The sequence below is a fragment of the Trematomus bernacchii genome, unplaced genomic scaffold (assembly GCF_902827165.1).
Source record: "Trematomus bernacchii unplaced genomic scaffold, fTreBer1.1, whole genome shotgun sequence".
NCBI classification, from domain to species: Eukaryota; Metazoa; Chordata; class Actinopteri; order Perciformes; family Nototheniidae; genus Trematomus; species Trematomus bernacchii.
In genome coordinates this window covers 1,354,397-1,367,616 of record NW_022987313.1, presented here as the reverse complement: position 1 = coordinate 1,367,616, position 13,220 = coordinate 1,354,397, and the positions used below count along the sequence as shown (strand labels likewise).

At 41.5% G+C, this 13,220-nt stretch overlaps 1 protein-coding gene across 1 annotated transcript; it reads left to right on the top strand.

Annotated features, from left to right (window-relative positions):
* The first annotated feature begins 1,551 nt into the window (after positions 1-1,551).
* On the top strand, positions 1,552-7,057 carry LOC117477186 (exocyst complex component 3-like). The gene is made up of 7 exons (XM_034123843.1): positions 1,552-1,740; positions 3,860-4,325; positions 4,963-5,080; positions 5,993-6,082; positions 6,308-6,408; positions 6,497-6,598; positions 6,913-7,057. The coding sequence occupies exons 1-7, from the start codon at positions 1,653-1,655 to the stop codon at positions 7,055-7,057; spliced, it is 1,110 nt and encodes a 369-aa protein (XP_033979734.1). The 5' UTR covers positions 1,552-1,652.
* Positions 7,058-13,220: the final 6,163 nt, after the last annotated feature.

Below are 13,220 nucleotides of genomic sequence, written 5' to 3'. Positions count from 1 at the left end.
GACAGCCTCTGACGGCCTCTGACTCCCAAAATCGGGCTGGTGTGTCTGGGCCTTTAGAGTTTGCTCCTCATGCCAGACGAATCCTGCCTGGGGTCGGAGCACGCGCACGCAGCTCTCGCCCAGCAGGTGTCATGTGCTCATTGTCATTGTGCCCGTCTCCCTCTGGCCGACAGAGTGAGTGATGTCAGGGATCCAGCTGTGCGCTCTCCTGCCTGTCTGCACGCAGAGAGCTGCCCTTGTTCCCCCTTTTTTTGTCGCTGGGCAAAGTGTGACCTTCGTCTCCACTTTTTCACAGCGGCAGGGTTGTATTGTTCCCAGCCTTTGTCCCCTCATGGAAAATATTCATGTTATGCTATATTCCAGGGACTGTGATGCGCCATTCGCATGGCGCAATAGGCATGGCGCAATAGGCATGGGTTATTATCTGAGCAGGTGTGTCTGTGCTTCTAGTACCGGGCGGACCCAGTGGGGCGCAGACTACATCTTGCTTCACCCTTAACCCAATAGCGATAGCCTTAGAGGGCGAAGCCATATACGAAATAGAACTGAAGTTACCTACTGTAACTCCAGCTATGAGGCGTAGACCTCTAAGTTCTGGGCCCCACTGGCTCCACGAATAGCTGAAGCAAAGTTGTTTTGTGTGGGAGCAGATTGTCGGGCCTCCTTCCTATTTATACCGGAAGTGAGCCCGAGGGTGGGGCCCACCTCGCGAGTGGGCGTGAACTACAAGTGTTTCAGTGCTGCGTAGGTGCGCAGGGGATTACCCAATAGCGATAGCCTTAGAGGGCTACGCCTATACTCATAGAAGCTGGAGTTACAGTAGGTAACTTCAGTTACGTGCCGCAGTGGGTGCTTGTGTGTGTATGCTTTTGTGTGTGTGTTTCTCTCTCTCTCCCTGATTGTCTCCAGGTGCAGCCTCTCCCCCAGGTGCTCCCAATCCCCAATCAGGGCCTCCTTAAAGGACATGAGGAAGGCTGCAGTGGCCTCTCCCTCTCCTCTGGCTGCATGTGTGCAGCATGTCTCTTTCTCTGTCTCTGTCTCTGAGGCCTGTGTTTTTGTGAATTGTTAGGAGATGTGCTCCAGTTTATCTTTGTGTGTGTTGTACTATTTAGTCACTTTCTTTTAACAGAAAGTTGTTCTTAGTTACTTAAGTTTGTTTTGCAAATTGGCTGGTGAGCCTCTTTACTTTTTTATTAATTAAAACCTCACTTTGTGGATTCAGCAGTCAGTTTCCTCCCCTTTTTCTCTCGCCCGGTTGTTTTTGTGTTTTGTTACTTCCCTTTGTACCCCTAGTTTAGGAGGGAACGTAACACACACACACACCATCGTCTGCGTTTTTCAGAGAATAAATTAACCTTAACAGGAGGCGCTTTTTAACTCTTGTCATGTGTTGCTTCCATATTGCAGCATAAAAACGCAGTTACAAGGAAGCACGAGGCAAAGAAACATGCATTACCTAAGAAATTAACAAGTTATCAGTCACTCTTGTGTTTGATTAAGATGTGTTTACCGGATGTGAAGCAGAGGGCAAAAAGTTATAGATAAAATGTTGCTTGAAATGAACTTTCACACACACACACCTGAGGAGGAACGTGATTCACTTCAAGTCACAGCGCGGAGGCACAACCTGTGCAAACGTATTGAAACTGGAGATGAATAAATTCAAGGCATTCGTTGTGAAGAAAAAACGGAGAGAAAGCACGCAGCCTTTAATAGAGAATAACAACGTCATACAAGATGGTAAGACTCTTTTTGGATCATGAGTTTGCACAAGTGATCTTCTTTTATATGTAGACTATAAATAACATCTTCTACTGTTGTCTGTCTTGGTAGTATATTTGTTTTGCTACAGCTTGAAAAAAAGGCCATGTTGATTTAATATTATTTTAAGAAATATTTTCTTATGTGTGACAACTGAGAACTGAGTTATGAAAAGTGTTGCATGCTTAATCTTAAGTACAAGTACAAGCAACAAATACTTAAAGTGTACTTATTGGCATATAAATAGGGGTCTTCAATTAAAGGTGGAGCTCTTTTTCCTTTTAGCTGGGTAACTTAATTTAACATACATCATGATCAAAATCTGAATGTTTAAAGTAACTAAAGCGATAAAAACAATTATTGTAAAAATTGGAGTCAAAATGCACTTAAGTACAAAGTAGCACAAAATGGAAACATTCAAGTACAGTAACTCAAATTGGCTTTTTCACTAGAGTAATTAAGTAAATAAACAAATAAATCGGTACCACTTTACAATAAGACTACCCTTATAAAGGATTCATAAAGGGTTTATAATTAGGTTATGAATTAGGTTGTAAACACTTTATTAATCATTAAGAACCATTTATAAACCAGTTCTAACATAGTTTTCATACAACAACACAGGCTCACTATTTGGCAAGATGACTAAGCCTTATATTGGCTACTTAGTGAGAATCAACTCAGTGAGCTACAGATACCAAGGATGCTGGCTGATGAAGAGGACGAAGTAAGCTAGGTAGCCACTAAGGCTTAGCAGTACAGATGAATGTGGGCTCACTATTTGGCAAGCAACCGGTCACAGTTGCCCTGTGTATCTCATGTCTTATAAAAGCTTATTAATGATTTATAAAGTGTTCACAAACTTATTAATAAATGAATTACAAACTATTCGTAAACCCTTTATAAGGGTAGTCTTATTGTAAAGTGGTACCAATAAATCTATATTTAAGTGTGTTTAGATTTTTTTTTAAAAAGGATATACAAACAGTAAAAACGGTTAACAGCAGTGTATAAGTGGAGGCAAATCAAAGTGTTGGAGCAGTTTCATGGAAGACTGTAATATCAGGGTTTAAATCAGAGTTTATCAAACTGCTGCTGCCATTGGTGTAAATATCAGGCTGGCTGGAACTCCCCTTTAAACCTAGACAAATACGTGACGTTAGTTACGCTTGTGTCATGGCCTGGCTCTTGGCCATAACAACAAGCGTGGAAAGGACAAGAATATATAGGAAAATATATTTATTTAACAATAACTCAACGTAACCAAAACCTAACAAAAAGGCAAGGCAAAAGTATAAGCGACGTGGCTGCTCTCCCAGAACAGGTCCTCTGCGGGGAGAGAGATCGAGACTCTGGCTCAGGCCTTTCAATCCTCCGGTGCCAGCAGCCAGGTGTCCTCAATCAGCGCTGACACAAACAGAGGGAGAACATTAAAGGGCCATCCACACAACACAGGAGACAGTAAAGCAGGGGTCGTCACACTTGAGGAGAGTCACACATAGAGAGTTGTTGCAGCAGGTTGACGTCTAACTCACACATGGATACTTCTATATCTATATTTAGATACATCTAACCTGTTATTCTGCTTGGATGTTTTATTAGTAATTGCTAATAAATGCTGAGCAGCTATCTCAGACTATTTTGCAGGTATTGTAAACAAAATAACTTGAGGTGAATTGTTGACCTGATTATGGAGCTAGATGGGCAATCAGAGAAAGATTTACAATTTACATTTAAGGGCAGTGTCTGCAGTAGAATATATTTATAACAGAAAATATACAATAAACTTTACAATAAACAATAAAGGGGCCCTATTATACCTTTTGGGGGTTTCCCTTTCCTGGAGTTTGTTATAGGTTTTTGTGCATGTAAATGGTCTGCAAAGGCTAAAATCCCTGTGTTCCCTCCAGAGGGAGTTTCTCTCCCACAACTACATCACTGAACTATTTCATCAACCAAATCTCACAATAAAGCCTTTTTTGTGATATTTAAACAAATGTAATATTTCCTCACTTCTATTCACCAAGCCTCCTCTGAAACAGTTTTAAAAAACTCTCATTTACAGTGTTTTGACCTACATTTCAATCTTTTTTCACAGGATTTAAACAGGCACCATGTACCGAGTATGAAAACCATTTGGTTCAGAATACCTTGAACATCCACAAAGAACAACGCCTGCAGAGTGAGGAACAGATCACACCTGAGAAACTCGCTGGACTTCTTCAGGTGCCGCTTGAGGATGGATCTTGTTGCTCAACACACCGTCAGCTCAATGCAGAGCAGCAGCATCTCTGCCTCGTACAAAGATCTGTGGACCAACACTTCCCAAAGCTGCCTCCAGATGTGGACCAGAACCTCCATCAGTACCTGGAGAACGTGCAGAAGATGGTTATTACCGAGTTTGTGAGGCTCGGCCCCCCTTTGACACGTATGGGGCTGATGGGAAGTCTGATTGATTGCTACCATCGTGAGACATTTACTCGCCTCGATGATCTGCTGCAGAACGTCCGATCCTCCAAGAACTCCTTTGGGTTGATGAAATGGGTCCTACATACGTATCTGAGGTATCTTTCTCTACATTTTAAGCCTTTGGATATCTATTTGTTTTGTGGCAATGAGATGGACCCATCCTTGCAAATTGAAGAGACCCTTGATGAAAAAACAATCTTTCCGAAATGTTTGACTTAAATCACAGAATATTTCATCTGGTACATTTGTGATTTTTTTCTTGTTAATTACCCTTTCCAGTCTCAGAACATTTTCAGAATATAACTTCAATTCCCTGGCTCTTTTAAACCTATCCTATCAAGACCCTGAAACATTATGAATACCTCAACTTGAATGCGTACCGGGCCTTTACTTGAGGGCTTATAGAGACAAGCCTTCAATTGAACAAATATTTTTTTTAACCTAACCAAATACATTTGATGCTTAAACCCATAGACACTGATCCACGTGTTCATGACATTGACCACATGCCATGATTAATGTCTGTTTTGATCCAAATGCATCGCATAAGCAACCCTACCCTTAATGACCCTTAATGAAATGCAAGGTCAGAGACACTTTGCAGATTTTAAGAATTGTTCTCGTATTTCTTTTCTTAAGTACCCTAAAAATATTTTCTGAATCATAGATGAATTGATACTGAAATTAAATATTTGTGTGCTCAGTTCTGATGTCATTGTTTTACTTTCCCAGCCCGGAGATGCTCTGTCATCCTGAACTTCAAGAATTGGATCCCATTAAAAAGGTCGACCTCCTGCTGTTCACCGACTTGGTGGGACAAGCAAAGGACAAACTGCTTGAAAATGTGGAGGTAAGAATACTTAATGATGTAAATGTCCATGTTTGGCTATAGTTTGTTCCCAAATGCAGTTAAAAAGACTGAGGCAGGTATAAACAAAAACTGAGCTTTTAAATAAAGGAAGCTGATAACAAAAACAAACAGGGGGCCTCGGCAAGGTCAAACAAAACTATACAAAACAAAGAAAACTGAACGAGTAGATACCAGAGAGGCACGAGGAACAAGGATAACACAGGGAAATCAGGCAGGACTGAAAGAAGGAAGACGGGAACAAAGCCGCGTTCACACCGGAGTACTTTTCCCACAATAGTTCATCAGAACTACGATATATTTGCGTTCACACCAAAAAGCCCCAGGAACTAAAGTAGTTCAAATTAGTTCATCTGACCCACTTTTCAGTCCCTGCAAGAGAGCAGGGACTGTTGTGGGAGAAAATAGTTAATACGTCTGATTGGCTGTGCTGAATGCAAACAACGCCCTGTGAATCTCTAGAATCTTTTTTGAAGGCCGCCATTGTATTTGCTCGCATTAAGCTCAGCACAGCGCACCAACGAGTGGATTACTTTTGTGAAAGCAGTTATTATAGCAACACTAAATAAATCATCGGAGCGGTGGAGTGATGAGGATGTGTCGGCGCTTCTGGCGATTTACTCGGAGGATGCGACGCGCCGCACTCAGAAGCTTCTACTGAATGCAGTTTCCGTGGCTCAGCAAAGTTAGCAGACAATCTAACAATCATACATAGACAGGAAGTAAATCAAGACAAGACAGGAGAAAATACATTTCAAATTAAAACCGTAAACAAAACCAGGATCATGACAGCAAATGTATGAATTATGCATTCATTTCTCAGTTACTCAGTGTCACTACAACCACACTGCTGAACACTTCTGATGTGTATTCTGTCATCCTATTGTTGCACAGAACGAGGTCAAAGTGTTCCTGGAGAAAATCCTGCAGAATGAGAGAGACAAAGAAACGGTCAAAGATGACCTGTATGTGGACACTATCCAGGTACAAAGTCTATGGTTACTATGAGAGTTATAGAAAAGACTAGTGTGCATATATGTGTCTATTAATAAAGTATATCTTCCTATATACTCTCTTTTTCAGTACATTATTTGAAATATCTATCTAGTTGTAACTATAAAATGTGATAATTATATTGTGAATTGCATTATTTATTTTTAATTTGATTTCCAATGTATCTGTTGAAAAATATTGTTGTTTCTCTTTCAGTGCATTGATGCCATGATCGAGGCGGGGCGACAAATCAGCCAAAAACTGTCTGGCCGCGTGCAGGATGTCTGTTTCCAAGAGCTGCTGAATTTTCTGACACAGTGAGAATAATTTACTGATTTATTTACACATATTAACACCAGTACCTAAAGCATGAATAATAACAATTGCTTTTTATTTGCTTTGTAGGTACACCAATGAGCAGACTGAGATTTTTGAAAAAAAAGCAAAAGTGGACAAACCAGAAATCAAAGATGTCCTCAAGATTTTGAAGAACTGCAAAAAAATCAAGTAAGAGGGGACCTATTCTGCTCACTTTTAGGTTTCATAATTTTGTGACATGTCTCCATGCTTTAATATTCAAAAAGCTCTTTATTTCTCTCATACTGCCTGTGCTGCAGCACCTCTTTTCACCCTTTGTCTGAAACCAGAGCCCAGTCTGCTCTGATTGGTTAGCTGGTCAGCTTTTTTGTGATTGGTCAACCGCTTAGAGATGTCACGTACAATGTGTTGAAGTGCTATCCAATAGAAGCGCGAGTGTTACATAGTGATGTCACTATTTCCAGAAAGTCTATTTCCTTTTTTCCTCTGATTTTTCCTCTCAGGCAGTACATCCAGACAAAGGAGATCAAAACATCCCTTCTCAAAGAAACCCTGGCTGTACTTGACAACATGGAGACTTTTACTCTGAAAGTCCTGAAGGAAATCACAGCTGACATGACAGAGGTAGCTATTCAACTTAATCATTAATATAATGTTTTCTTACACGTTTAAAAGTGGATTATGATTTATGCATATATCGAACTAATGTTTATATTTTTCTTAAATCACAGAAGTACCTAAAGAAATACTTCAAATCGGAGAACAAGGAGTTTCTCCTCTTGATCCTGGACTTGAAGCATCTTTTCTCAGAGCTGCAGGGCTTCCAGGGCGTCCAAATGGTACGTCTTGAATCCCCCCATTCAAATATTTATTGTTGAATTTGCATTGACAATGACAAAAGCTTCCTATTTCCTCAAGAGTGTTTGTTTTTAATTAAAGAAGATGTCTTTCTTCAACAGTTATTTATCATTTCTGCCTAATTTAAAGGGGACCTATCATGCAAAATGCACTTTTGTACGTCTTTTATACATGAATATGTGTCCCCGGTGTTCCAGGGAACTAACCAAGTGTCAGAAAACACAACCCTCTATTTTCCTCCATACCCAAATCTCTAAAAACGGGGCTGCAACGGATCTGATACAGACTGATCCAGATTTGAACACTGTCCTGACGTCAGGACGGTGGCGCTATGGCTATTGGGCCAACTCTCCACCTATCAGGGGAATGTGGGGTTGGGCCACGGCCGGCCATTGCCGCTCGAAAGCGCTGGAGACGCTGTAGTACATATGCCAGGCCTGTAAGTGGCGCTGTAGTCTGCCACAAAAGCAGCGAAGAAGACTTCCCGCCCATAGTTACCATGGTTACCCTTCTGTTTATTCTCCGCTGTGGCTTTTTCTTCTCCCTCCCCGAGGCAAGCGTTTGCTCCCGCTGCTTTAATTCAATGCAACCCCTCCCCGTCGAGGCAAGCGCTGTAATTCTCTCCGGTTAGTCCACCAGCAGATGACAAACACCCACCTCTCCGCCTCTTCCAAGGAACGAGGGGACCGTGCGGCAGAGTTTTAGTTAGGTTTTTTTTCGCCGGTCAAGATGTCCGTTAAAGTTTAAATCTTCCGGACAAAATTAGAAAAGTGCCGGTCAAAGGTCTTCTTTGTTATTTATTGAGCTTTAAAACAAATGAATAACGACTCTATATAATAATATAATAAAACACGGAAGACGGAGATCTATTTTTCTCCCCCCTCTTCTGACAGCCCAGCAGCTGATCAGAGCACGCTCCCCTCTCCTGCAGGGGGGCGTGGTCAGCTGCAGCTCACAGAATCAGCCCCCTGCAAAAACAGTGCTGGAAAGAGCAAGTGGAGCGAAATGAGGCATGGCTAAAATGCAGGATCTGTTTGATATTTTGAAAAAAAAACTACATTTATATACTTTATATAGGTATGGCCCTACAATATATTGTTTAAATATAGCATGATAGGTGTCCTTTAAAGGTGCTACGTCCATTATGTGAAATATCAATATTTAGCTCATTTTTTCCCATTTCTCTTTTCTGCATTTAGTTAAAGTACTTGTGTATAATGCACAACCCTTGATATAATACCAATTAAGATTTTGGCATAAGTCTTCACTTTGGATTTAAATAGAGATATTTGCTGCTTTGAAGTTATGCAGGCTTTTGTTTCCTCATATGTGTATCTTAATGCTTTTGTTCGTCTTTGTGTTTCTCAGAGAGTGGTGCACGAGGCCTACAAGCTCGTCACCTACCTTTACCTCAAGCATTTTATCCAGAGAAGTAAGAACAAACTGTTGAGGTGCTGGAGTCCTGATGTTGGCCGAACTTTCAATCAAGATGCTGAAATGCTCCAGGAAACCTTTTCAATGATGGTAAGTGCTCTTTTCTGTCATAATGAAGTTCATTCACCAGCAGCAGGGTCACATCTGCTCTGGTTACCGCGTAGAGCCTGACCTGTGATGTTTTGTTTTAGGCTCCTGGTGTGGAACAGTGGCACCTCATGCTGCTCAGTGTCAGAGAACTGGACGAGTGTGAAAGCTTCGATGCTGTGAAGCTCACAGTGGCTTGGATGCATGACGAATATCACACGTGGAGGTAAATCTTTTAAATGTTTTTACACCTATCTTTCTTAATGCTGTCCAATAATGTGGCTTTTGAATTTGTTCTGAAATGGACCATCCATGAGTACTTTGGTATTTAAAAAATATATATTTGATGCTAAAAAAACGATTTTAATTCACAGCGAGTTCATGGAGATCCTGCCCGCCCTGCTGCGATGGAAAGGCCTTTCTAAACGGAAGATTATGGAGCTGGAGGACATCCAGAAGGATCTCCCCAACTATCAACCCAGAGCAGGATCTGTTTCCTGGTTCTTGTGTTTTAATTGGTGAAGGATGCGCTGCTCTACAAGAGGATCGACTGAAACAAGCAAAGATGACAGAGCTGAGTGTTCAAAAACGTTCCTGGACACTCCGTATAGTTGTCGCTTCTCGAAACATGTCACAGAAGGTTTTTAAAACCTAGTAGACATAAGGGGTTTACTCGGTGACCTTTCAAATTTTGCTGTAACATACAGGAAACCACGTTTTTAAAAATCTTGTTTCCTCAAAGTTTGCATTTTTTCAAACTGATCAAATCCACAATGTATCTCAATGCAAAAAACCCTGACCCTGTCCACAGGGGGCACCTAAATCACTACAAAATGAACCCTCTTTGTCGCTGCTTTAAAACTGAAGGGTTTATAGATTGTTATTATCGTTAAGCTCTGATAATGAAACTAAAAGAACAATAATTTAAAGGCAGTAGAGAACATTTTCTTGTTAAGTTACAAATATGACATCCGGACGTTTAGTTTCAAACCTTTAAATGTCGAATAAAAAAACGTTAGTCTATGTCCTTTTATTTCCATAAACCTAATGTCAAAGAAATTAAACTGCAGAAAAAAATATGCTGCCTCTCCGTCATCATGTTTAATTATTATTTATTAAATATTTAATTATTTATTTATATGAACATATTTACATTTAACAGAAACTAGAATCAATCATACAGTATAAAACGTTATTGTGAAAAATGTATTTTGCTTTAGCTACTCAAACCATTCTGATTTACACTTGAACTGTCAAATTTATTCTCAAACTTTTTGCTACTATTTTCTTTTTAATGCTTTTACAATCAGGGTACAGATGTTGGTTACTCTTATTTCTGCCTGCTACAAGTTTTAATAATGCATTCCACTTAACTATTTTTGTGTGAGTTGTACAATATTGTTTTGTTTTATTTTATTCCCTCTTTATTCCTGTATCTTATTTTCAGCTTCAATGTGAGTTGAATTGTCGCACTACAATCTTATGTACTGTAATCTTGTGGTGATGTTTTTGTTTAGAAGCTTATAGTTTGGGTTACAGGGACAATCAAACAATGTTTAATAAATAAAATACAAATCGAATCAAATGATTTAATAAAAGTCTTATTTGTATTGATTTGTGTAACGGTACCGGACGATTTTTGTGGGTATTTTTGCTGTAGAAAAAAGTCTAAGAAAAAATTGAATAAAAGGAAAATATGTTGGTTGTCTGTTCATTATATCATCACTAGATGGAGGCTAACATCAATGTACAAAAATGTGACTTCATGAGAAATTGTTCTGGGGCGGGACCCTTCAATGGGTCAAAAGATAAATGTGAGGGGTCATATGATTTATAGAGAAACAGGCATGAATCTTTTTGTTCCATTTGACTCTTTATGTCTAAAATAAATGTCTTACAGTGCTCAAAACTCTTGGCCATTACCTGCACCCTCAAATATACAAGACCAATGATTTTATTGGCTATATTGTTTTTTATATTATAATTTTTTAGGCCAAATACAATGATTGGACCAACTTTTTAAAGTCCTGCGACAGCCTTAGAAACCAAATCGTTTTCCCTTTTGTCAGAGCATTTGCTTTATTGATCGATGTAGGGATCTAATGAGTATTTAAATACATGAATGTTTTCTAAAATAAAATGTCCACTTGCGCTTCTATTGGCTAGCGCTCCAACCCATTGTGCGTCATAGGCTAAGGGGCGGGACATCTCTAAGCGGTTGACCAATCACCACAGAGCCGGCCAGCTAACCAATCAGAGCAGACTGTGGGATCTGGTTTCAGACAGAGGGTGAAAAAAGGTGCTGCAGCACAGGCATGAGAAAAATAAAGAGCTTTTGAACATTAAAGCATGGAGACATGTCGCATTAGAGGCACAACATAGACATATGGAGATACTTACAGATAGGGGAAGAAAATGTGTAATCTGAAAAGTAAAGCTGTCAGAAAAATGTAGTGGAGAAGATTAGATTAGATCTCAGTGATTGTTCGTTTTACCTTCAGATGTGGGCCGGCAGATAATGATTTAAGGATTTTTATGGTCGTCACATGTTGGTGTTGTGAATCACATCTTGCAGTCGCTGGTCTGTTGATTTTCAAACCATTGTCGAGGTTCACATTGGGATCTTTTAATGCTGGTACCATGAAGCAGAAATGTAAATAAAAGATATGGGTTACCTGAGTTCACAGTTAGCTATAAATGTCATAATGTCATGGTTGAGTTTCCACACATGAACCAACACCAATGACTTGTATGTGGGTTAAGTTTCTAGTAAATAAAACAACGTGAGTGAGCTTTCCTCCTGTTACTGATCAGGTGTGTATATTGTGCCACAGTGACACGTCCTAAAACCCGGAAGTAAGCTTCTGCCGGTTCCCTCGACAAAAAAGCAATGCAATTTCTCCATAGGATTTTGGAAAATAGCTTGAAATAAGGTCTGTGGTTGACACACATTTAAGAGACAGATCACGTTTTGTTCAGTCGGATAATCTCCACGTCTACCCTACTTTTATGATTTTCGAATCATAAATCTATCAATCATAAATCTATCGATTAGATTTATGATTCGAAAATTATAAAAGTAGGGTAGACATGTGGTAGACCACTGGGCGCTGTCTCCTGATCCCCTGCAAAAAACGCTTCATAAGCGGTTGGCTAAAGACTGGTCTGCCGCCAAATCCCTCATGACAGGACGAGATGGCTGCTGCCTACACCTTGACTGTGGCATGAGCAAGCTCCTTGTCGACCAGTAGCTGTAGATAGGATAGAATAGAGCCCAATGTACCGGACAGAGGCTCTAGACTCCTTTCCTCGCACCAACGTTCAGTCTGCCTGAAGCAGGGACGTCTGTCTGTTCTCTGAAAGAGTGGCACGTAGCCTGCCCTCCTTCTCGATGGGGCATACACCTCTCCCTCGATGGGGGCGTACACCTCGCTCTCGATGGGGGCTGCTGGTGAGGTAGGGGACTGCTCTTCTTCCAATTGACCGCAAACCCCCAACTTGGTTAGGTGTGTCTCCCTTGAAAAAGAGATCTATGATCTCAATGGGACCATCTGGTTAAATAAAGGTTTGAAATGAATTGGGCTGTGTGGAACATCTGCCCATTCCCCAGACCTGGCCATGACTATGAGGTCGTTGAGATAAAATAAAACCCTCATGCCATGGTCGCGAAGCGGCTGAAGCGCTGTGGCCACACATTTGCTGAACGTGCGCGGGGACAGGGAGTAGCCGAACAGTAGTCTGTTGTACTCGTAGGCTATCCCCTGGAAGGCAAAACGCAAATACTTCCTGTGTTTTGGCTTTCTAGCAATTTCGACATGAAAGTAAGCGTCCTTCAGGTCGATGGTTGTGAACCAATCGCCCGGCTGCACCAGTTCCAGTAACTGTAGGAATCCCAACCACTTCGTCCTGTAACAGGCTGTGGTGGATCCCGCTCTTGCTGCCTGGATAGTCTGAATAACCTTGTCAGACAGTCCACCCCTTCTCAGCCCGTCCCCCTCAGGAGCCAAGCCTGGAGAGGTTGGCCCAGAGTGGGCAACGCCCCTATTGCACCCGCCTACTGAGACAGCGCCCCCAGAACTGAGGAACTGTCCAGGGCTGGCCCACCATCATTTGTGTCACTTCTGTGTTCCACGGCGCCGAGCGGCGACCTGGGGCTACCAGGATGACTGATAATCGTTCTCGTCTCACGCTCTCCAGGAGGGGGGGAATGAGACGCAGCGGTGGAAAGGCGTATAGCAGCTTTCCTGGCCATGGCTCGTGTGCAAACGCGCCCAGCCCCAAGGGTGGACTGTCCTCCCGAGCCAGGGAAAACCATAGAGTACAGTGGCTGTTGCGCCGGTTGGCGAACAGGTCCGCCTCCGCTTTCCCGAACTGGGCCCAGATCTGCTTCACCACCTCCGGGTGAAGCATCCATTCGTCTGGCAGGGGCCCG

Coding starts and splice junctions, on each gene's coding strand:
- LOC117477186 (XM_034123843.1), top strand. CDS start 1,653: ATGAATAAATTCAAGGCATTCGTTGTGAAGAAAAAACGGAGAGAAAGC. Junction 1,741..3,859: donor TAACAACGTCATACAAGATG/GTAAGACTCTTT, acceptor CTTTTTTCACAG/GATTTAAACAGGCACCATGT. Junction 6,083..6,307: donor TGTATGTGGACACTATCCAG/GTACAAAGTCTA, acceptor TTTCTCTTTCAG/TGCATTGATGCCATGATCGA.